Source organism: Neomonachus schauinslandi, chromosome 11 (genome assembly GCF_002201575.2).
Source record: "Neomonachus schauinslandi chromosome 11, ASM220157v2, whole genome shotgun sequence".
NCBI classification, from domain to species: Eukaryota; Metazoa; Chordata; class Mammalia; order Carnivora; family Phocidae; genus Neomonachus; species Neomonachus schauinslandi.
The window spans coordinates 66,398,831-66,422,260 of record NC_058413.1 but is presented as its reverse complement, the minus strand read 5'-3'; the positions used below and the strand labels follow the sequence as shown (position 1 = coordinate 66,422,260).

General features: G+C 36.9%; 1 protein-coding gene across 2 annotated transcripts in view; it reads right to left on the bottom strand.

Moving 5' to 3' along the window:
* The window catches only part of TMEM135 (transmembrane protein 135), a 285,580-nt gene that overhangs the window by 238,911 nt on the left and 23,239 nt on the right, over positions 1-23,430 (bottom strand). For both annotated transcript variants that reach the window (XM_044919211.1, XM_044919212.1), the window contains exons 2-3: positions 18,982-19,109; positions 16,339-16,431 (exon numbers count right to left, since the gene is read on the bottom strand). In XM_044919211.1, coding sequence (XP_044775146.1) covers positions 16,339-16,431; positions 18,982-19,109 — 221 coding nt within the window. The remainder of the gene's footprint in view (positions 1-16,338; positions 16,432-18,981; positions 19,110-23,430) is intronic.

Here is a 23,430-nt window from a genome sequence, read left to right as displayed (position 1 = left end):
CAAATGGTTGAAAGACCTCAATGTGAGACAGGAGTCCATCAAAATCCTAAAGGAGAACACAGGCAGCAACCTCTTTGACCTCAGCCGAAGCAACTTCTTCCTAGAAACATCGCCAAAGGCAAGGGAAGCAAGGCCAAAAATGAACTATTGGGACTTCATCAAGATAAAAAGCTTTTGCACAACAAAAGAAACAGTCAACAAAACGAAAAGACAACCGACAGAATGGGAGAAGATATTTGCAAATGACATATCAGATAAAGGGCTAGTATCCAAAATCTATAAAGAACTTCTTAAACTCAACACCCAAAGAACAAAGAATCCAATCAAGAAATGGGCAGAAGACATGAACAGACATTTTTCCAAAGAAGACATCCAAATGGCCAAAAGACACATGAAAAAGTGCTCAACATCGCTCGGCATCAGGGAAATCCAAATCAAAACCTCAATGAGATACCACCTCACACCAGTCAGAATGGCTAAAATTAACAAGTCAGGAAAGGACAGATATCGGCAGGGATGCGGAGAAAGGGGAACCCTCCTACACTGTTGGTGGGAATGCAAGCTGGTGCAGTCACTCTGGAAAACAGTATGCAGGTTCCTCAAAAGGTTGAAAATAGAGCTACCATATGATCCAGCAATTGCACTACTGGGTAATTTACCCCAAAGATACAAATGTAGGGATCCAAAGGGGTACGTGCACCCCGATGTTTATAGCAGCAATGTCCACAATAGCCAAACTGTGGAAAGGGCCAAGATGTTCATCGACAGATGAATGGATAAAGAAGATGTGGTATATATATACAATAGAATATTATGCAGCCATCGAAAGGAATGAGATCTTGCCATTTGCAACGACGTGGATGGAACTGGAGGGTATTATGCTGAGCGAAATACGTCAATCAGAGAAAGACATGTATCATATGACCTCACTGATATGAGGAATTCTTAATCTCAGGAAACAAACAGGGTTGCTGGAGTGGTGGGGGCTGGGAGGGATGGGGTGGCTGGGTGATAGACACTGGGGAGGCATGTGCTATGGTGAGTGCTGTGAACTGTGCAAGACTGCTGAATCACAGATCTGTACCTCTGAAACAAATAATGCAATATATGTTAAAAAAAAAAAAAAAAAGAAGATAGCAGGAGGGGAAGAATGAAGGGGGGGAAATCGGAGGGGGAGATGAACCATGAGAGACGATGGACTCTGAAAAACAAACTGAGGGTTCAGAGGGGAGGGCGGTGGGAGGATGGGTTAGCCTGGTGATGGGTATTAAAGAGGGCCCGTATTGCATGGAGCACTGGGTGTTATACACAAACAATGAATCATGGAACACTACATCAAAAACTAATGATGTAATGTATGGTGATTAACATAACAATAAAAAATTAAAATTTTTTTGATTAGGTTAAACCACTCCAATTAATATTCAGAACAGATCATAATGTATAACTACCTACACATTTTCTGTGAGTATCTAATGTCTATGGATAAAACACGAATGCAATAGCTCACTTAAAAGAAATGAAAGCAGAATGCTTTAAAACAAAAGTTCAGTACCAAAAGTAAAAAGAGAACAGGAAATAAAATAGTAACTAAGATCCAAGTTATCACCTCACTTCCAAGAAACCTCTTTGTGCCTTAAAAAGTTATAGCTTTTGGGGCTCCTGGGTGGCTCAGTTGGTTAAGCGACTGCCTTCGGCTCAGGTCATGATCCTGGAGTCCCGGGATCAAGTCCCACATCGGGCTCCCTGCTCAGCGGGGGGTCTGCTTCTCCCTCTGACCCTCCCCCCTCTCATGCTCTCTCTCTATCTCATTGTCTCTCAAATGAATAAATAAAATCTTTAAAAAAAAAAAAAAGTTATAGCTTTTGATATCAATAGTACAATTTTACTTTGGTATTTAAACACATGTTTATCTTCAAAGAAATGTTTGATTTTTTTAACCAATTATAAAAAAATAAGACCTAGACTAATATATCAAGAGAAAAGAATTGAGCACTCAACACACACACATATATATAAATTGGTATATGACATATATATAAATTGGTTACAAATCCATGGAGAAAGAATGGACAATTGAATCCCTGGTGCCAGAGAAAGTGACTATTTGCCAGCCAAAAAAAAAAAGTGGGGGGAGGGGGCAGGATGGGGAGCAGGGCAAAAGAGATCCTATAGCAAGCAGCCTCTAATATGGACCTAAACACATTTCCATGTTTTACAAGGGATGGACGTATTAACACTAAGAAGCTCTAAAGTTAAAGATATCTATTGTAGTCCTTAGAGCAAGGACTAGAAAAAGAAAAACAAAAAAATACTAGAAAATGGACTGAAAAAAGAATGTCTTCTTCCAGTTTCCAGTTTCTGTCCAAGGAGCTCAGAAGTCATCACTTAGTCTTTACATCAAGTAAAAAGCTGAGGAAGCTGGAAACACAACTCTTCTTAGATCCATAAGAGAAGCAAGGTCACCCTGCAAAGTATTGCCTCCAAAACTGAAGAGATGATAAATAGATACAGAGAATCACAGTTTACCAGAGCAGAAACCAGCTGAAAACTCAAAGAGAGTAAGAGCCAGGAGAGGAAAACCTAAACTGAAAAATAGTAGGAGGCTCCGTGGGACAAGTCTGAAGAGCGAAAAACTCCAGAGGGACCCAGTCATAGGGGGACCCTCACACCCTTGTGAGTTTTAACTCTGGGAGCTTAACTAAGGTCCCACAGTAAATACCAGGGGGAAAGCCCCTTGTGCTTCCAAGTAGGGGGAGTCAAAAAGGAACCATTTTTTTCTAACATAAGCCACAGCACTCAGTTCTTAACAAGGCCTGCCTTTGGTAGGAGCTAGTTAAAAGAGCCTGATCTACTAGGGTATGATGAGAGCCTAACTGACATGGGGAAGGGAAATACCCAACTCCAGCCAGCTTTAGAATTCCACATGGAAGAAAGCAAAATATCCAACTCCAGCACACTCTAACCATCCTGGCCCCACCTAAGAGGAAAAGAAAAACTGAGAAATACTTGTGAAGTTCACAGTCTAGAGACAGAGGCTCACTGAAAGACTGAGGCCTAACCACAGTACTATAGAACAGTTTCCTTCCCCCCCCCCACCCCCACACTTCACCCCCACATTACTAAAGGCTATTCCAGCAATTCTTTTCACCTGGTGCATCATGTCCGGCTATCAAGAAAAAAATTACAAGGCACACCAAAATGCAAAAAACACAATCTGAAGAGACAGAGCAAGCATCATAATCAGACACAGCAGAGATGTTGGAATTATCAGACCAGGAATTTAAAATTAAAACAATGATTAATATGCTAAGGACCCTAATGGATAAAGTAGATAGCATGTAGGAAGCTGGTAAGGTAAGAGCAAGGTAAGCAGAGAGATGAAAATCCTAAGAACCACAAAGAAAAGGAACTACAGCAGAAATGAAGAATGCCTTTGATGTAATCACTAGGAGACTGGACACAGCTGAGGAAAGAATCTCTGAGCTAGAGGATCTATCACAAGAATCCTTGAAAACTGTAAAACAAAAAGACCAGACACTGGGGGAAAAAAACCCAATACAGAATTTCCAACACCTGTGCAACAACTGCAAAAGGTATAACATCCACATAACAGGAATAGATGAAGGAGCAGAAAGAATGAAACAGAAGAAATATTCAAAGCAATCACGACTGAGAATTTTCCTAAATCAGTGTCAGACACCAAACCACAAATTAAGAAAGCTCAGAAAATACCAAGCAGGATAAATGCCAAAAACAAAAACAAAAAGCGACACCTAGGAATATCTTACTAAAACTACAGAAAATCAAACATAAAGAAAAACCCTGAAAGAAGCCAGAGGGAAAAAACCACCTTACCTATAGAGGAACAAAGGTAATTGCATCCAACTTCTCCTGAGAAACCATGCAAACAAGAGAGTGGAGTGAAATATTTAGTGTTGAGAGGGGAAAAAAAGAAAACACAAAAAACACCAACCTAGAATTCCATACCCTGAGAAATCATCCTTCAAAAGTGAAGGACAAACAAAGATTTCACCAGACAAAAATTGAGAATACTTGTTGCCAGTGGACTGGCTCTGCAAGAAATCTTAAATGTTCTCTAAAGAGAAAGAAAACAATACAAATCAGAAACTCGCCTACATAAACAAAGGTGGAACATTAGAGAAAAAATAAGTGAGGGTAAAATAAAAAATTTTATTTTTCTTATTCTTACTTGCTCTAACAGATAACAGTTCTTTCAAAATAATAATGTAACAATGTAATAAAAGCAACAATGTAATTGATTGCGTGTGCTTATGTGTATATATATATATATATATGGTGTGTGTGTGATGCATGCTTATATATAAGTGAATGACAGCAATGATATAAGGGACAGGAAGAAGGAATTAGGAAGATATTGTTATTGTAAGGTACACTCACTACCTATGAAGGGGTATAGTGTTATTTGATAGTAGACTAGGATTAGTTGTAAATGTATATTATAAAACTAGGGCAACCACTAAAAAGTTAAAAAAAAAAGTATAACTGATATACTAAGAAAGGAGAGAAAATGGAACCACATAAAATATTCAGTTAAAACCACAAAAAGCAGAAGAGTAGAAGACAGAAAATGAAAACAAAGAACAACAAAGAGAAAACAGTAATGAATGTAGTAAATATTAATCCAAGTATATCAATAATCACTTTGAATGTCAATAGTCTAACTATGCCAATTAAAACACAGAGATTGTCAGAGTTGATCAAAAACATGACCCAATTATATATTGTCTACAAGAAATCACTATACAGACACCTGCAGATTAAAATAAAAAAGTACATGAAGAAATGCTCTACAACATATACCAGCAAGAAAATATAAATTAAAACAATCAGATCCTCCCACACACCTATTAGAATGGCCAGAATACAGAACACTGACAACACTTAAATGCTGGTGAGGATGTGGAGCCACAGGAATTCTCATTCATCGCTGGAGGGTATGCAAACTGGTACAGCCACTTTGGGTAACTGTTTGGCGGTTTCTTATAAAATTGAACATACTCTTAATATATGATACAGTAATCATAACCCTTGGTAATTACCCAAAGGGGCTGAAAACTTATATCCACACAAAAACCCATGCATGGATATTTATAGCAGTTTTACTAGTAACTGTCAAAACTTGGAAGCAACAAGTTGTCCTTCAGTAGGGTAGAACACAGCTCGTGGTGCATCCAGACAGTGGAATATTATTCAGCACTAAAAAGAAATAACCTATCAAGCCATGTACAGGCATGGACAAAACTTAAAGGCATATTACTAAGTAAAAAAAGCCAATCGGAAAAGCTTACATACTGTATGATTTTAACTATACAACAGTCTGAAAAAGGTAAAACTGTAAGAGAGTAAAAAGGTGACTAGTTACCAGGGGCTAGGGGGAGGGTGGAATGAATAGCCAAGCACAGAGGATTCTCAGGACAGTGAAATTACTCTGCGTGATACTGTAATGATCAAGACAGGTCAATGTAAAAACTGGTGACTATGAATAAGGGCCATAGTCTAGCTGACAATAATGTCAATTTCCTGGTATCATATTATACTACAGTTACATAAGATGCTATCATTGGAGGGAAACTGGGTTAAGGTTTCAAGTGGCTCTACGTACTATTTGTGTAATTTTCCATGACTCTATAATCATGTCAAAGTTAAAAGCAAAAAAATATATAATAAAACAGACCACATAGTGACAATCATAATAAAAATAACATAAAATCATATGGCAGAACTAAACCAAATATATCTGTTGTATAAATAAATGTATATGGACTGAACTTGTATATCAAAATAAAATGATTTTTTCAGATTGGCTCTCCAAATATAACCCAAGTTTATGGGTTATATGTAAGAATCTTACATGTAAGATAGACGCATCAAGTGTTTCAGGAAGATAAAGACATACTAGGCAAATGCAAGCAAGAAGAAAGAAAGATAACTAAAAATTTGGAACTCAAGCCAAAATACATGAAATGAAATAAAGAACATACTTTTTAATGCTAGAAATTGCACCTCAAATTAAAGATACAACCTAAAATCATATCCAATAGCATAGATCTTATGGCTAACCTTTGAACTTCCAATAAAAGACAATGCACTTTTTTTTCAAATGTTCAAAAAAAGTCACAAAAATTGAGCATAAATTCAGCCACAAGGAAAACCTTATAAAGTTTTATACAGAGAAAATACTATGAACAACATTCTCAGATAAGAATGCAATAAAACTGAAAATTAATAACAAAAGGGCCTTCCATCTTCTTAAGCTCTCTACTAAATAATTCTTATATTACAAGAGAAATACAAACTAAAATTGCAGAATTTCTAGAAAATGATAATGAAAGTACTACATATCAGAACCTATGGGCTATAAATAAAGCACTTATCAAAAGAAAATTCTGCCTTAAATACTTATATCAATAAAACTTAATGAAAAGAAATAAGCAACAAATGAAAAGGTTTCTAAAAGAAAAGCAAGTTAATCAAAAGAAAGTAGAAGGAAGGGGGAAAAAAATAAAAACAAGAATTAAGAAACCAAAAAAGAGAAGTAATAAATAAGATGATTTGTTGGGGAAAAAAAATCAATAAAATTACTAGCTAACTTAATAAAAAAGGGAAATAGCACAATCACACAAAATAAATAACAAATTGAAAAATAACCATTGAAAACATAAAATTCAATCAAATCATAAGACTACTTGGTACAACTCCATGTAAATATAAAAATCTTTATAAAATAAATACTTTCCGGGAAATAGAACTTTCTAGCTATTAGAGAAGTTACTGAACGTCATTATTGAGCTCAAAGTTTAAACAGATCAATTACACAGAGGAAACTGATAACTTTTCCTAAGAACTACCACCCCCAGAAGAGTCACCATGCCCAGGTTTTACAGAGAAATGGGCCAAACACTCAAAGGCCCGAAAATTCATGGCTACTTAAACTACTCCAGAGCAAGAAAAAAAAGAAGGAAAACTTCTGAACTATTTTATGAAGTAAATGACACTCAAACCTGATAAAGAAAACAGAAAGACACAACTCAAACACACAATTACTAGCCAATCCACAAATAATGGTATCATAATCAACTCAGGTTCACTCCAGCAAAGCGAGGGCTGTGGAATGTCAAGAAATCCATTCAGCTCATTCCCTCAAAATAATAGGTTTACTGAAAAGATCTGGTGATTATCGCTTTAATCACATATTCAAACTTGGAACTACTTAGAACTATGGACCTCCTGATGGCTTCAGCATCATCTATGATGTATATGCTTACCAAAAGTGTTCAATCATAATATAATCAAGTCTTCAACCCAAACTTCAGTTTACAGGGAATATGCAAGTTAAGTGAACCAATCAAACAATTCCATGAGGAAAAAATTCAGACAAAACCAGAAAAGTTTTACACACAACTGGCCTGATCACATCAATAAATCAATGTCATCTGGGGAAAGTGGGAAGATTAAGCTAGATTAAAAGAAAATAAGGAAATATAACACGAGATCAAAGAAAGGAATAGCAACAACTCTCTGAACAGAAAAGCGTCCACTTTCTGGAAGGTAGGACGGGCGGAGAAGTGAATCGGAGGCGATATTCGGGAGGATAGACGGCGGGGGAGGGGCCTCCGTGGGCCGCTTCTGGCAAGTGATAGAACCACGGAACACAAAATCAGAACTTTTAAAAGTCTGCTCCACTGAGGGACGTCACTCTGATGGCTAAGCAGGGGGTGGAACCCTCCGGGACAGTGTGGTCTCAGGACCCTCGGAGTCACAGAAAGACCCGGGGTGCCTGAGTGTGGCAGAGCTCCCAGGTAACGCAGCAGGGAAGCCGGCTGCAGAGGCGGAGCCCAGGCGCGGGCTCTCAGCTCGGGGTTGCCATAAACCGTGATCCACGGCACAGTCGGGCCACTGCTCCCCCAGCAGGGACCCAACAAGCGGCAGATCCGGGGAGACTCACCTTCCTTCCGCGGGAGGAGCCGCGCAGGAGTGCACCACAGGGATCTGCTGGGTTTGGAGACTCCACCCGGGGTCGGGTGCCAGAGGTAGAAACGCGCGGTCACAGGCCGGGTGAGCACAGAGTGCGGCCGGAGACCAGGGAGACGAGAGTGACTGACGGCTTTTCTCTGGGGGCTCACTGAGGAGCGGGACCCCGAGTTCTTGGCTCCTCCGGGGCGGATATTGGGAGGCCGCCATTTTCACTCTCCGCCTCCAAAGCTGTACGGAAAGCTCACAGGGAACAAAAGCCCCGGAGAGCAAACCCGAGCAGATTACTTAGCCGGGAGGGGGCAAAGGCGGGGCAATTCCGCCTCCGGCGGAGACGTTTGGAAACAACGGCAACAGACCCTCCCCAGAAGATCAGCGAGAACAGCCAGCCAAAACCAAGTTTACCGATCAATGAGAATGGCAGAACGCCAGCGCTAGGGGAACACTGCACATAGAATTCATGGCTTTTTTACCATGATTCTTTAGTCTTTCAAAGTTAATTTTTTTTAACTGTCTTTTTTTCTTTTTTTTTCTTTTTGAAGTTTTCTTTTTCCCTTTTTCAACCAACATCTTATCAATCCCCTTTTTAAAAAAAAAATTTTTATTTTTCATTTTTAGAGTCATATTCTATCCCTTCAGTAGTTACCCATATTTTTGGCTTATATATATAAGTTGTTCTCTCTTTAAAATTTTGAGATAGTTTCTTCTAACAGATTAAAATATACCCTAAATCTCTAGTATATGGTGTTTTCTATTCCCCTGCCTGATCACATCCTCTCCCTTTTTTTTTTTCTTTTTTTAAATCCTCTTCTTTCTTTTTTCAAACAACTTCTTATCAATTCCTTTTATAAATTTTTTATAATTTCCATCTTTACAGTCATATTCCATCCCTTCATCATATCAACCCTTATTTTTGTACATATATAAGTTTTTCTTTCTTTAAAATTTTGGGAGGCACTTTCTCCAGAAGACCAAAATACACCCCAAATCTAGTGTGTGGCACTGATCTATATACCAGCCTGATCATATTTGATCACATTCTGTTTTTTTTGTTGTTGTTGTTGTTTTGTTTTGTTTTTGTTTTTATCTTTATCTTTTTCTTTTTTTTCTTTTTCTTTTTTCTCTCCTTCCCTTTCTTTTCCCACTGCTTCAGGTCTTTTCTGATTTGTTTAGGATATATTTTCTGGGGACGTTGTTACTCTGCTAGCATTTTGTTCTCTCATTAATCTATTCTCCACTGCACAAAATGACAAGACGGAAAAAATCACCTCAACAAAAAGAACAAGAGGTAGTACCAACTGCCAGGGACCTACTCAATACAGACATGAGTACGATGTCAGATCTAGAATTCAGAATCATCCCTTTAAAGATATTAGCTGGGCTTGAAAAAAATATGGAAGTTATTAGAGAAACCCTTTCTGGAGAAGTAAAAGAACTAAAATCTAACCAAGTAGAAATCAAAAAGGCTATTAATGAGATGCAATCAAAAATGGGGGAGCTAACTGCTAGAATAAATGAGGCAGAAGAGAGAATCAGTAATATAGAAGACCAAATGATGGAAAATAAAGAAGCTGAGAAAAAGAGAGATAAACAACTACTGGATCACGAGGGCAGAATTCGAGAGATAAGCGATACCATAAGACGAAACAACATTAGAATAATTGGGATCCCAGAAGAAGAAGAAAGAGAGAGAGGGGCAGAAGGTATAATGGAGCAAATTATAGCAGAGAACTTCCCTAATTTGGGGAAGGAAACAGGCATCAAAATCCAGGAAGCACAGAGAACCCCTCTCAAAATCAATAAAAATAGGTCAACACCCGACATCTAATAGTAAAACTTACGAGTCTCATAGACAAAGAGAAAATCCTGAAAGCAGCTCAGGAGAAGAGCTATGTAACCTACAAGGGTAGAAACATTAGATTGGCAACAGACCTATCCACAGAGACCTGGCAGGCCAAAAAGGACTGGCAGGATATATTCAGAGCACTAAATGAGAAAAATATGCAGCCAAGAATACTCTATCCAGCTAGGCTGTCATTGAAAATTGAAGGAGAGATAAAAAGCTTCCAGGACCAACAAAAACTAAAGGAATTTGCAAACACAAAACCAGCCCTACAGGAAATCTTGAAAGGGGTCCTCTAAGCAAAGAGAGAGCCTAAAAGTAACATAGACCAGAAAGGAACACAGACAATATACGGTAACAGTCACCTTACAGGCAATACAATGGCACTAAATTCCTATCTTTCAATAGTTACCCTGAATGTAAATGGGCTAAATGCCCCAATCAAAAGACACAGGCTATCAGACTGGATTAAAAAACAAGACCCATCAATATGCTGTCTGCAAGAGATTCATTTTAGAACCAAAGACACGCCCAGATTGAAAGTGAGGGGGTGGAAAACCACTTACCATGCTAATGGACACCAAAAGAAAGCTGGGGTGGCAATCCTTATATCAGACAAATTAGATTTTAAACCAAAGACTGTAATAAGAGATGAGGAAGGACATTATATCCTACTTAAAGGATCTATCCAACAAGAAGATCTAACAATTGTAAATATCTATGCCCCTAACATGGGAGCAGCCAATTATATAAGGCAATTAACAACAAAAGCAAAGAAACACATCGACAACAATACAATAATAGTGGGGGACTTTAACACCCCCCTCACTGAAATGGACAGATCGTCTAAGCAAAAGATCAACAAGGAAATAAACACTTAAAAGGACACACTGGACCAAATGGACTTCACAGACATATTCAGAACATTCCACCCCAAAGCAACGGAATACACATTCTTCTCTAGTGTCCATGGAGCATTCTCCAGAATAGATCACATCCTAGGTCATAAATCAGGTCTCAACCGGTACCAAAAGATTGGGATCATTCCCTGCCTATTTTCAGACCACAATGCTTTGAAACTAGAACTCAATCACAAGAGGAAAGTCGGAAAGAACTCAAATACATGGAGGCTAAAGAGCATCCTACTGAAGAATGAATGGGTCAACCAGGAAATTAAAGAAGAATTTAAAAAATACATGGAAACCAATGAAAATGAAAACACAACTATTCAAAATCTTGGGATGCAGCAAAGGCAGTCCTAAGAGTAAAGTATATAGCAATACAAACCTTTCTCAAGAAACAAGAAAGGTCTCAAGTACACAACCTAACCCTACACCTAAAGGAGCTGGAGAAAGAACAGCAAATAAAGCCTAAACCCAGCAGGAGAAGAGAAATCATAAAGATCAGAGCAGAAATCAATGAAAGAGAAACTAAAAGAACAGTAGAACAGATCAACGAAACTAGGAGCTGGTTCTTTGAAAGAATTAACAAGATTGATAAACCCCTGGCCAGACTTATCAAAAAGAGAAGAGAAATGACCCAAATCAACAAAATCATGAATGAAAGAGGAGAGATCACAACCCACACCAAAGAAATACAAACAATTATAAGAACATATTATGAGCAACTCTATGCCAGCAAATTAGATAACCTGGAAGCAATGGAGGCATTCCTAGAGATGTATCAACTACCAAAACTCAACCAGGATGAAATAGAAAACCTGAACAGACCTATAACCACTAAGGAAATTGAAGCAGTCATAAAAATCTCCCAAAAAACAAAAGCCCAGGGCCAGATGGCTTCCCAGGGAAATTCTACCAAACATTTCAAGAAGAATTAATACCTATTCTTCTGAAACTGGTCCAAAAAATAGAAATGGAAGGACAACTTCCAAACTCATTTTATGAGGCCAGCATTACCTTGATCCACAAACCAGACAAAGACCCCATCAAAAAGGAGAATTACAGACCAATATCCCTGATGAACATGGATGCAAAAATTCTCACCAAAATACTAGCCAATAGGATCCAACAGTACATTAAAAGGATTATTCACCATGACCAAGTGGGATTTATCCCTGGGCTGCAAGGTTGGTTCAACATCCGCAAATCAAATCAATGTGATACAATACATTAACAAAAGAAAGAACAAGAATCATATGATCCTCTCAATAGATGCAGAAAAAGCATTTGACAAAGTACAGCATCCTTTCTTGATCAAAACTCTTCAGAGTATAGGGATAGAGGGTACATACCTCAATATCATAAAAGCCATCTATGAAAAACCTATAGCGAATATCATTCTCAATGGGGAAAAACTGAGAGCTCTCCCCCTAAGGTCAGGAACGCGGCAGGGATGTCCACTATCACCACTGCTATTCAACAAGTATTGGAAGTCCTAGCCACAGCAATCAGACAACAAAAAGAAATCAAAGGCATCCAAATTGGCAAAGAAGAAGTCAAACTCTCACTCTTTGCAGATGATATGATACTTTATGTGGAAAACCCAAAAGACTCCACCCCCAAAACTGCTAGAACTCAGACAGGAATTCAGTAAAGTGGCAGGATATAAAATCAATGCACAGAAGTCAGTGGCATTTCCTATACACCAACAACGAGACAGAAGAAAGAGAAATTAAGGAGTCGATCCCATTTACAACCGCACCCAAAACCGTAAGATACCCAGGAATAAATCTAACCAAAGAGGCAAAGAATCTGTACTCAGAAAACTATAAAATACTCAGGAAAGAAACTGAGGAAGAAACAAAGAAATGGAAAAACGTTCCATGCTCATGGATTGGAAGAACAAATATTGTGAAGATGTCAATGCTACCTAGAGCAGTCTACACATTCAATGCAATTCCTATCAAAATACCAACCACTTTTTTCAAAGAAATGGAACAAATAATCCTAAAATTTGTATGGAACCAGAAAAGACCCTGAATAGCTAGAGGAATGTTGAAAAAGAAAAGCAAAGCTGGCGGCATCACAATTCCGGACTTCCAGCTCTATTACAAAGCTGTCATCATCAAGACAGTATGGTACTGGCACAAAAACACACACAGGGATCAATGGAACAGAATAGAGAGCCCAGAAATGAACCCTCAACTCTGTGGTCAACTCATCTTTGACAAAGCAGGAAAGAATGTCCAATGGAAAAAAGACAGTCTCTTCAACAAATGGTGTTGGGAAAACTGGACAGCCACATGCAGAAGAATGAAACTGGACCATTTCCTTACACCACACACAAAAATAGACTCCAAATGGTTGAAAGACCTCAATGTGAGACAGGAGTCCATCAAAATCCTAAAGGAGAACACAGGCAGCAACCTCTTTGACCTCAGCCGAAGCAACTTCTTCCTAGAAACATCGCCAAAGGCAAGGGAAGCAAGGCCAAAAATGAACTATTGGGACTTCATCAAGATAAAAAGCTTTTGCAAAGCAAACGAAACAGTCATCAAAACCAAAAGACAACCGACAGAATGGGAGAAGATATTTGCAAATGACATATCAGATAAAGGGCTAGTATCCAAAATCTATAAAGAACTCATCAAACTCAACACCCAAAGAACAAAGAATCCAATCAAGAAATGGGCAGAAGACATGAACAGACATTTTTCCAAAGAAGACATCCAAATGGCCAACAGACACAGGAAAAAGTGCTCAATATCGCTCGGCATCAGGGAAATCCAAATCAAAACCTCAATGAGATACCACCTCACACCAGTCAGAATGGCTAAAATTAACAAGTCAGGAAACGACAGATGTTGGCGGGGATGCGGAGAAAGGGGAACCCTCCTACACTGTTGGTGGGAATGCAAGCTGGTGCAGCCACTCTGGAAAACTGTATGGAGGTTCCTCAAAAGGTTGAAAATAGAGCTACCATATGATCCAGGAATTGCACTACTGGGTATTTACCCCAAAGATACAAAAGTAGGGATCCGAAGGGGTACGTGCACCCCGATGTTTATAGCAGCAATGTCCACAATAGCCAAACTGTGGAAAGAGCCAAGATGTCCATCGACAGATGAATGGATAAAGAAAATGTGGTATATATATACAATGGAATATTATGCAGCCATCAAAGGAAGGAGATCTTGCCATTTGCAACAACGTGGATGGAACTGGAGGGTATTATGTTGAGTGAAATAAGTCAAATAGAGAAAGACATGTATCATATGATCTCACTGATATTAGGAATTCTTAATTGTAGGAAACAAACTGAGGGTTGCTGGAGTGGGGGGTAGGGTGGGAGGGATGAGGTGACTGGGTGATAGACACTGGGGAGGGTATGTGCTCTGGTAAGCGCTGTGAATTGTGCAAGACTGTGGAATCTCAGATCTGTACCTCTGAAACAAATAATGCAATATATGTTAAGAAAAAAAAAAAGAAGAAGAAGAAGGTAGCGGGAGGGGAAGAATGAAGCGGGGGAAATCGGAGGGGTAGACGAACCATGAGAGACGATGGACTCTGAAAAACAAACAGGGTTCTAGAGGGGAGGGGGGTGGGAGGATGGGTTAGTCTGGTGGTGGGTATTGAGGAGGGCACATTCTGCATGGAGCACTGGGTGTTATGCACAAACAATGAATCATGGAACACTTCATCTAAAACTAATGATGTAATGTATGGGGATTAACATAAGAATAAAAAAAACAAATTAAAAAAAAGTTAAAAAAAAAACATTTTGCATCAACAAACGTGCTACCTAAAAATGAAAAAAGAAGAAAAGAAAATAAGGAAGTATAACACTATACTAGAGTGTGGTTCAAAAAAAACAGCGATAAAAGCATTCTAGGACACTATGTACTAGATGGTATTAGGGAATGACTTAATTTTCTTACATGTGATAATAGTATTGTAATTACACAGAAAAATATCCTTATTTTAAAATATGCATGCTGAAGTATTTAGAAGTGTCATGATGTTTACAATGGTTCACACACCACACACACAACCACACAAACATATAATCACTTACAAATAAGTAAAAACAGCAAAATGTTAACAACTGTTGACTCTAGGTGGTTACACAGGTGTTCAATTTCAACACTTTCTGTTGAAAAGTAGGCAAATAACTTCAAAATGCTCTTATTACTCAAGTGCTAAAAATAAATAAATCGGAGCAAACTTGGTTTAAACATCTTTAAAATTTCACGTATGAGTTACATATTTTGAAATCATATTCTAAAACAAGTGTTCACATTTTTAAATGAATCAGAAAGTTAATAATCAGAAGAATAACTTTCTCATTCCTTATGGGCAAAAACCAATAATAACAGTTAACACGTAACATTTACTATGTGTCAGGCACCTTTCTAAGCACTTTTACATACATTAACTCCTTTAATTGTCTGGACAGCCATGTGACTAGATTATCACTGTCTCCATTTTCAGGTAAGGAATAAGCCACAACATAGTAAGTGACAGAGTCAGCTGCCCCAGCCAGAAAATACAGCTCCAGAATCCACACTCCTAATACACAATACTATTCTATTCGGTCCTATCAGGTGGGACAACCTATGTTTCTAGCAATACTGACTTGATGATGCTGGAGTAATAATATCCCTTGATTTTAGTAATATTAATAATCCAACCATATTATGATACAAGCAAAGAACCAAAAGTTTAGACACCAAAAATTTAGACACCATTACGTTACTTAAACAAGAGGCATTAAAAGTGACTTCAGGTGGTTTAGGTAAATATTTGGTTATCTGATAAAATCTATCTATACTTTTACTATGGGATCAGTGATTATAATGAGTATCTTCATAAACTGGATGATGACCCAATCTCGGTTAATACATGACCCCCCTTGATTAAAACATGACCCAATCTTGACTCTCTGGGATAAAGATGGAACCAAAGCAGTTCCCAGCGATGAAAATAATTATTTACAAGATGGTAAAATTCTTTTAGGCAAAAGCTTTACCTTCATCTATTTACCTGGCTGAATAATTTACATAATAGTTTGTAGCATTTTATAGAAATCTTATTATGTCACATGAAACATTTTCTGGTTTATATAAACGAAAATATTTTTTTAAATGAGAAGATACCTTAAAAATAATAATTGATTTAACAGAGGTCACTCAATGAGCTTGAAGCAAATTACAGATGTAGATGACAAGAGAAAACCACCATTAATTTTCTTAGGTGGGATAGTGGTATTGTGGTTATGGAAAAGATCTTTAATTAGATTTGTGCATGCCATGTCTTAGGCACATTCAAGAACTCTCTAACACTTTAGTAAACAAAGGCCAAAGGGTATTATTATTCTATAAAGTCAATCTTTATATTGACTTTATGATAATATTAAGACAAAATTAAATTTTCCATCAAATATTTGCAAGACTAAAAACATATGTGAAAATATTTTTCATCCCTGGACTACAATAAATAGTAAGTTAAAAAAAAACTTACTTGGGGTGGAGGACAGTAAATCAGTTCTATTAAATATGTAGATATATAAAACTTTACCTGCTTTTTCTTTCAATTAGAATGGCCACATAAGATGCTGGCAAAGCGGCACCAAAGCCAGGACTCCAAGAGTAGAATTTTCCAAGTATCTTCCTGAAATTCAAATTTGGAATGTTTGTATGAAATTTCTATTTGGTTATTTCAGTTATTACGAATAGAAATTCCCCCTTCTCAGTCCACCCTCTACCTAATGTCCCACAGTACCCCAAATTCAACATGTCCGTAACCAAAGTCATTAGCTCTCTTCTCTATCCCCATGAATTTGCTTTCTCTCCTCTATTTTCCTAGGTGAATGGGATCAACACCTACCTACCCACTCATGTGTGATGCTTTGAGACATCCTTAGCTTCTCCTTTTCCCCCACACATTAAATCGTTCCCTTAAATTTTTCCATACACAATTTCTCTCTCAAATTCCTCTCCAACCTGCCACCCCTGCCTCAGTTACGTCCCTCACCATCTCCTATTCTAGTTATAACAGCAAACTAATAGGTATCTCTCCTTCCAATAATTTAGTCAGTCATATTCATTCACACATTCCCTGGATCCAATGTTACTCACTATACAAATCCTCTATATTCTCAGTTGCCTTATCTATCAAATGGGAACAATAATAGTACCTATCTCATACAGTTATGAGAACTACATGAGATATTTCCTAGCACCATGCACAGCACAGAAAGTGTGAGGAAAATGTTAGCTGTTGTTATGATTACTATTACTACTATCACTATTATTACTACTACTATTTTTTAACACATGATAAATATTCAACAAATGTCTCCCCTTCTTTGCTTCTACAACCCTTGATAACTTTTCCTTACAGTACTTATGTATTTTATATTTTTTAGTTTTGTGTGTGTGTATATATTATTTTTCACTTACTAGAATATGTCCCTTGAAAATAAGAACCTACAAAGTGTCTCACACACTATAAATGGCCATTAGCTGATTGGGTTTTTAAAGAGACCAAAAAGTGGTGACTGGGTGGCTCAGTCGGGTAAGCATCTGCCTTCAGCTCAGGTCATGATCCCAGAGTTCTGGGATCAAGCCCCCCATCAGGCTCCCTGCTCCATGGGGAGTCTGCTTCTCTTTCTCCCTCTCCCTCTGCAGCTCCCCCTGTTTATGCTCTCTCACTCTCTCTCTCTTAAATAAATATCTTAAAAAAAAAAAAGATATTTGGAAACATTAGAAAGATTATTTTTTTCCTTTCAAAGACTATATGTTCCTAAGAAAGTCAACCTCCCTAAGAAAGGGAGAAGCAGCACACAGAATTTGCGAAAAGTGATCTGAACAAAGTTGGCCGATTGCTAAATAACACATTATAAGAAAAATGTATGTACATACACATAAGGATTAAGAATCATTGATGAAATGGTTTTTTTTTTTTTTTCTAACTGAAGCTTAGCTTTAGAAGAATTAGAAAACCAACAGAGCATATATAACATGGGTATTTCTAAAATGAACATCAGAAACCCTCGGCCTGAGAAAACCAGAAGTGATTTTCCCTCCAACATAAAATCTATAAAGGCCTTAAGAAGTTATTGAATGTAAAAATTAAAGAAAAATAACTCAAGGAGTCAGTTATAGGAGTAACACAGATGTTATTATAAGTATTGTAACTATAAACCCAATAAATGTTTTCCATTTCCACAAGTTAACCAAACAGGTTCACAGAACATAAAGAAATATGCTACAATAGCAATTTATGATTACTGCAATATTTTAAGACCTAATTATCTTATAACTTTATTTTTAGTGTGTGAGCAAGTATTAGAAACTTTCCAGAGAACATATGATAGAGTTTCTTACACACATTTTCAAGTCAAGTTTAAAGGCATGATTTTCTCAATAGTATAAACCTTATCAATTATTTTCTGCATAATTTAAAAGTTTATAAATATTAATGTATTGAGGGAAAAAAACTGTAATAGACAAATGAAAATTATCTTTTTAACTGTAGTTAATGTATACCTACACAACTACTCTGAGCAACACTAATATGAGAAAAATATAAATTTAGTATTTTAATTTGACCATTTTAACAAAAACCTAGTTTGGATTTTCAACAATCACTAGGGAAAAAGATAAGTAAATACATAATAAACATGTTAAGTGTCTCATAGAACTAAAAACTGAATTCCATAATCATAGGAAGCATGAGACACAGGTAATCAAAAGACTTCATCAGGACCAAAAGTTTCATCAATAGGATGTGCCAGAAGTTAATTTACTGTTTTACATATAAACACGAGCATTTTATGGTCCTTTTGAAGTCTATTCACTGCATGTGGACCTCACCTATATCATGGATGGGTGCTTTGAATTCCTGATCCATGAAATTGAAAAGCTAAGAAAGCATAATCAACAACTTGGTAAATATAGTAAGCCTCAAAAAATGCACGATACACCAAAACACTTTTGCTATATAATCACTGCAATAATTTAAAGTTTATATGACATCTTTAGGCCAAGAGGCCCACAACTCCTCATTTCACAAGCTTTCTTTGAGATAAATAAATGTCTTTGATGGAGAAAAAAATATACAAGCAGTGACCTGCACAACATTTATAAAAACATCCATTTGTTTCAGTTTCAACAAAGGAATCTGTATTAATCTCCAGTGGTGATTATGAGTACCAACCTTAAAATGCAAAAGAAAGCCATATACAAGGCCCCATTAGCAGTCAGAAATGAAGCAGATTGTAGGATCTCAGGGAGTAGTTTGTGTAAATAATAGTCTAATTTTCGTTTCCGGAGAATTGCTGCAATCTGGAAAGAGAAAGGCTTTTTTGTTTAATTCAACCAATTTTTCCCACTTAAATTAGCTCTTAGGTGAAAGGTACTGAATAATAGCATATATTTTAAAAATTAAGTTAAAACTGGTATTTTACTGGTTGCTCTATAAAAATACAATTTCTGGGACAGAAAAGAAGACACTTAAATTTACTGAAGATATAATGGGTAAATTATACACCAAGAAATTACAACATGGGTCATAAAGAATAACTTCCAAATGGTAAATATTTGTAATACCTTGAAAACAGTTTTAAACTGAATAATGGAATACATTTTTAAATGGAAAAAAAAAGCACAATTCAAATAGAAATTGAATGCCAAAACAAAAATATTTTACAGATATTATCAGCCTGGATATTAGAAAAACTCGGTGACAGAAACCAAAGAAATTCATTCAGCTATTCAAACACGACTACTGCGTGACAAAACCATGCTATGAAAACAAAATGTAAAAAAAAAAATTAATGATTTCTGGCCCACTGGAGCCCATAAAAAAAAAAAAAAAGGACTGAAAAACAAAGATTGAGAATCTAGTCTATTATGGGTTGGTACCACAATGTTACCAGAACACGGAAACAGGAACAAGTTCCTATGCAGAGGATGTACATAGAATCCTGTACAGAAGTTTGTCACAAAAAGATTTCATAAAGATATCACCCGATGAGTCTTCATGACTTATCTTTTAAATTTAGATTGAAAATGTATTTGTTTTTAGTGTTTTTTTTGTATGTGAACTCCGAATTTAAAAGAAAGGTTTTAGGACTAAAACAAACAAAAAAAGCTCTGAAATAAGTTAACAATGATATTTAAAAATCAAGACCTAAGTCTTTAAGTATTTATCGAGTATACTATTAATGTTATAGGATATAAACAGAATATAAATTATAACATGGTATGATAAGATACGGATAAAGATATTCAAGAATGATTAAGTGTTAATAATACAATACAAAGTACCTTGGAAGTTTATCAAAGAGTTAATTTAATATAGGTGTAGGCAGCAGTTTCATTGCAAAAGGGATATGAGCTATTTTTGGAAAAACAGAATTTTCACAGGCCACAGGGAAAAAATATTTTTCCATCATGATAAAACAATGTATCAAAGGAACAAATGTTAAAACCACATAATTAGCGAATAAGGTAGGAGGTGTAAGAAAGGGCAGGACTGACTTGAAAGAAGACTAGAAAACTCTCTATTCACTCCCACATATCAATTTTCCTAAGGTCCATGATCAACAAATCCAATGGCCTCTTCTCAGTTTTCTTACTCCACCCCTCTCAAAGCTCTGAAACTGACCATCTCCTACTTCATTCAATTAAACAAACTGTTATTAAGTATTATGCCATACACAGGAAAAACAATGAATATCTAATCTCTGCCACCAAGGAACATAAAATGTTGACAAGGAAACAGACACATAAACAAGAAACTTTAATAATGGTGTAATGAGAGACTAGAGAAAAAAGAAACTGCTATAGAAATACATATTAGGGAATTACTAAAAGGAGATGGGACTGGGCAGGTGATGATGTCTGACTGATATCACTGAATTTTCTAAGACAAATCTTGACAAATAGGTGGAATTTTGACCAGAGAGGTTTCTGTAGTTTCCATGACAATGCATTCTTTTCATTTTCCCATTGTATCCCTAAATCCTTTTCCTTTGTTAGCATTTCTTCCTCAGATTGCTACTCATTCCAAATATGCTCTCTCCCATGGCATCATCTACCATCTCAAAGTAGTAATTATAACTCCAACCTCATCCCTAAATTCTTAATCCATCCTTCTGATATCTACTGGACGTATCAAGAAATATGTACCACAGTTATTTAAAAAATCAGCATGTCCAAAGTAGAACTCATATTTCTCCAAAATGCTTTTACTTATGAGTTTCCCACCTTATTACATCCACCCAATTACTCAGGAACAAAATGCTGGTGTCATTTTCAATCACTCCCTGATCCTCAACCATCTCATCAGTTCTTTTTTTTTTTTTTTTTAAGACTTTTTATTTTTAAGTTAATCTCCACACCCAATGTGGGGCTCAAACCTACAATCCCATGGTCGAGTCACAAACTCCACCAACTAAGCCAGCCAGGCATCCCAACCATACCATCAGTTCTAATGGTCTCCTAGTATCTTCAGGTTTTGGAATGTAATGTCTCTTTCATTTTAGACTTAATAGTGGGCAGAATCTGCTACTCTGTTATATATTCAAGTAGATACCAAAAAAGAACCACCCCCCCAAAAAACAAGTCCCGCTGTTGCTAGAAAGGAAGAAACAAAATTATCCCTGTTTTCAAATAACTTGATTGTCTAACATAGAAAAATAGAAAATCTCAAACAATATACAAAATAAAAACAAACCAACAAAACCCAACCTCCTAGAATTCATAAGGCAGTTCAACAAGGGCACAGGACACAGATAAACATACAAAAATCATTTGTAGGGGTGCATGGATGGCTTAGTCGGTTAGGCATCTGCCTTCAGCTTAGGTCCTCCAGGTCCTGAGATTAAGCCCCACATTGGGCTTCCTGCTCAGTGGGGCGTCCGCTTCTCTCTCTCTCTCCCTCTGCCCCTCCCCACTGCTTGTTCCCTCTCTCTCTCGCAAATAAATTCTTTTTTTAAAAAAATCATTTATACAAGAACAATCACCATATGGATACCAAAATTAAAAATACAGTAGCATTTATAAATCATCAAAAAAATAAAACACTTAGAGAAAAATCTACCTGTATAGGATTTGTATGCTGAAAACTATACAATGCTGATGAAAGAGAGTAAAGACAGAGTAAATAAATGTTTTGGACTAGAAGACTCAGCATGTCAATTCTCCCCAAAGTGACACAATTTCTATCACAATCTCTGAAAGATTTCTGCAGATAGATATAGGCAAGATTATCCTGAAATTTATACAGAAAAACAAAGAGATTATAAGAACTAAAACAAATTTGAAAAAGAATAAAGTGAGTAAGTCTACCCAATTTTAAGACTTATTATATTCATAGAGCAATTGGGCTTTGTGTTATTGGCAGAGTAATACACAAATAGGTTAATGAAATAGAATAGAGTACCTAGAAATAGACCCACACAAATACTTCCAACTAAGGACTTTTCAACAAATGGTGCTAGAGCAACTGGATATCCACAGGACAGACAATAAAAAATAAAAATGAAAAACAACCTTAACCTAAGTCTCAAAATTCACACAAAATTTAATTCAAAATGCATTATAGACATAAATGTAAAACATAACACTACAAAACTTTAAGGAAAAAAAAATCAGAGAAAATCTTAGGGATTTAAGGCTAGGCAAAGAGTTCTTAGACATGAGACCAAAAGCATCATGTATAAAAGGAAAATCTGTACATTACACTTCACAATTAAAACTTTTTCTCTTTGGGGCGCCTGGGTGGCTCAGTTGTTAAGCATCTGCCTTTGGCTCAGGTCATGATCCCAGGGTCCCGGGATCGAGCCCCACATCTGGCTCCTGGCTCAGTGGGGAGCCTGCTTCTCCCTCTCCCACTCCCCCTGCTTGTGTTCCCTCTCTCACTGTGTCTCTCTCTGTCAAATAAATAAATAAAATCTTAAAAAAAAAAAAAAAACCCTTTTTCTCTTTGAAAGATGTGTTAAGAATATAAAAAGACTAGGGCGCCTGGGTGGCTCAGTTGGTTAAGTGACTGCCTTCGGCTCAGGTCATGATCCTGGAGTCCCTGGATCGAGTCCCACATCAGGCTCCCTGCTCGGCAGGGAGTCTGCTTCGCCCTCTGACCCTCCCTCCTCTCATGCTTTCTGTCTCTCATTCTCTCTCTCTCAAATAAATAAATAAAATCTTTAAAAAAAAAAAGAATATAAAAAGACTAGCTACAGAATGGGAGAGAATACTTGTAAACTACATATCCAGCAGAGGACTAGTACCTAGAATATATAAGGAAATCTCAAAACTCAACAGTAAAAAAGTAATGCAACTAAAAAGTGGCAAAGATATGAACAGACATTTCATTGAAGATGCGCAAATGGCAGACAAGCACACTAGCCATTAAGGAAATGCAAATTAAAACTATAATGAGCTATCACTACACAAACATCAGAATGGCTAAAATTTAAAAATACCGGAAACACCAAATTCTGGCAAGAAGGCAGAGAAACTGGATCACTCATGTATTACTAGGGAGAATGCAAAGTGGTATAGTCATTCTGGAAAGCAGTTTGGCAGTTTCCTGAAAAAATAAACAAGCAACTATCATATGACCCAGCAACTACAGTCCAGGGTGTTTATCCTAGAGAAATGA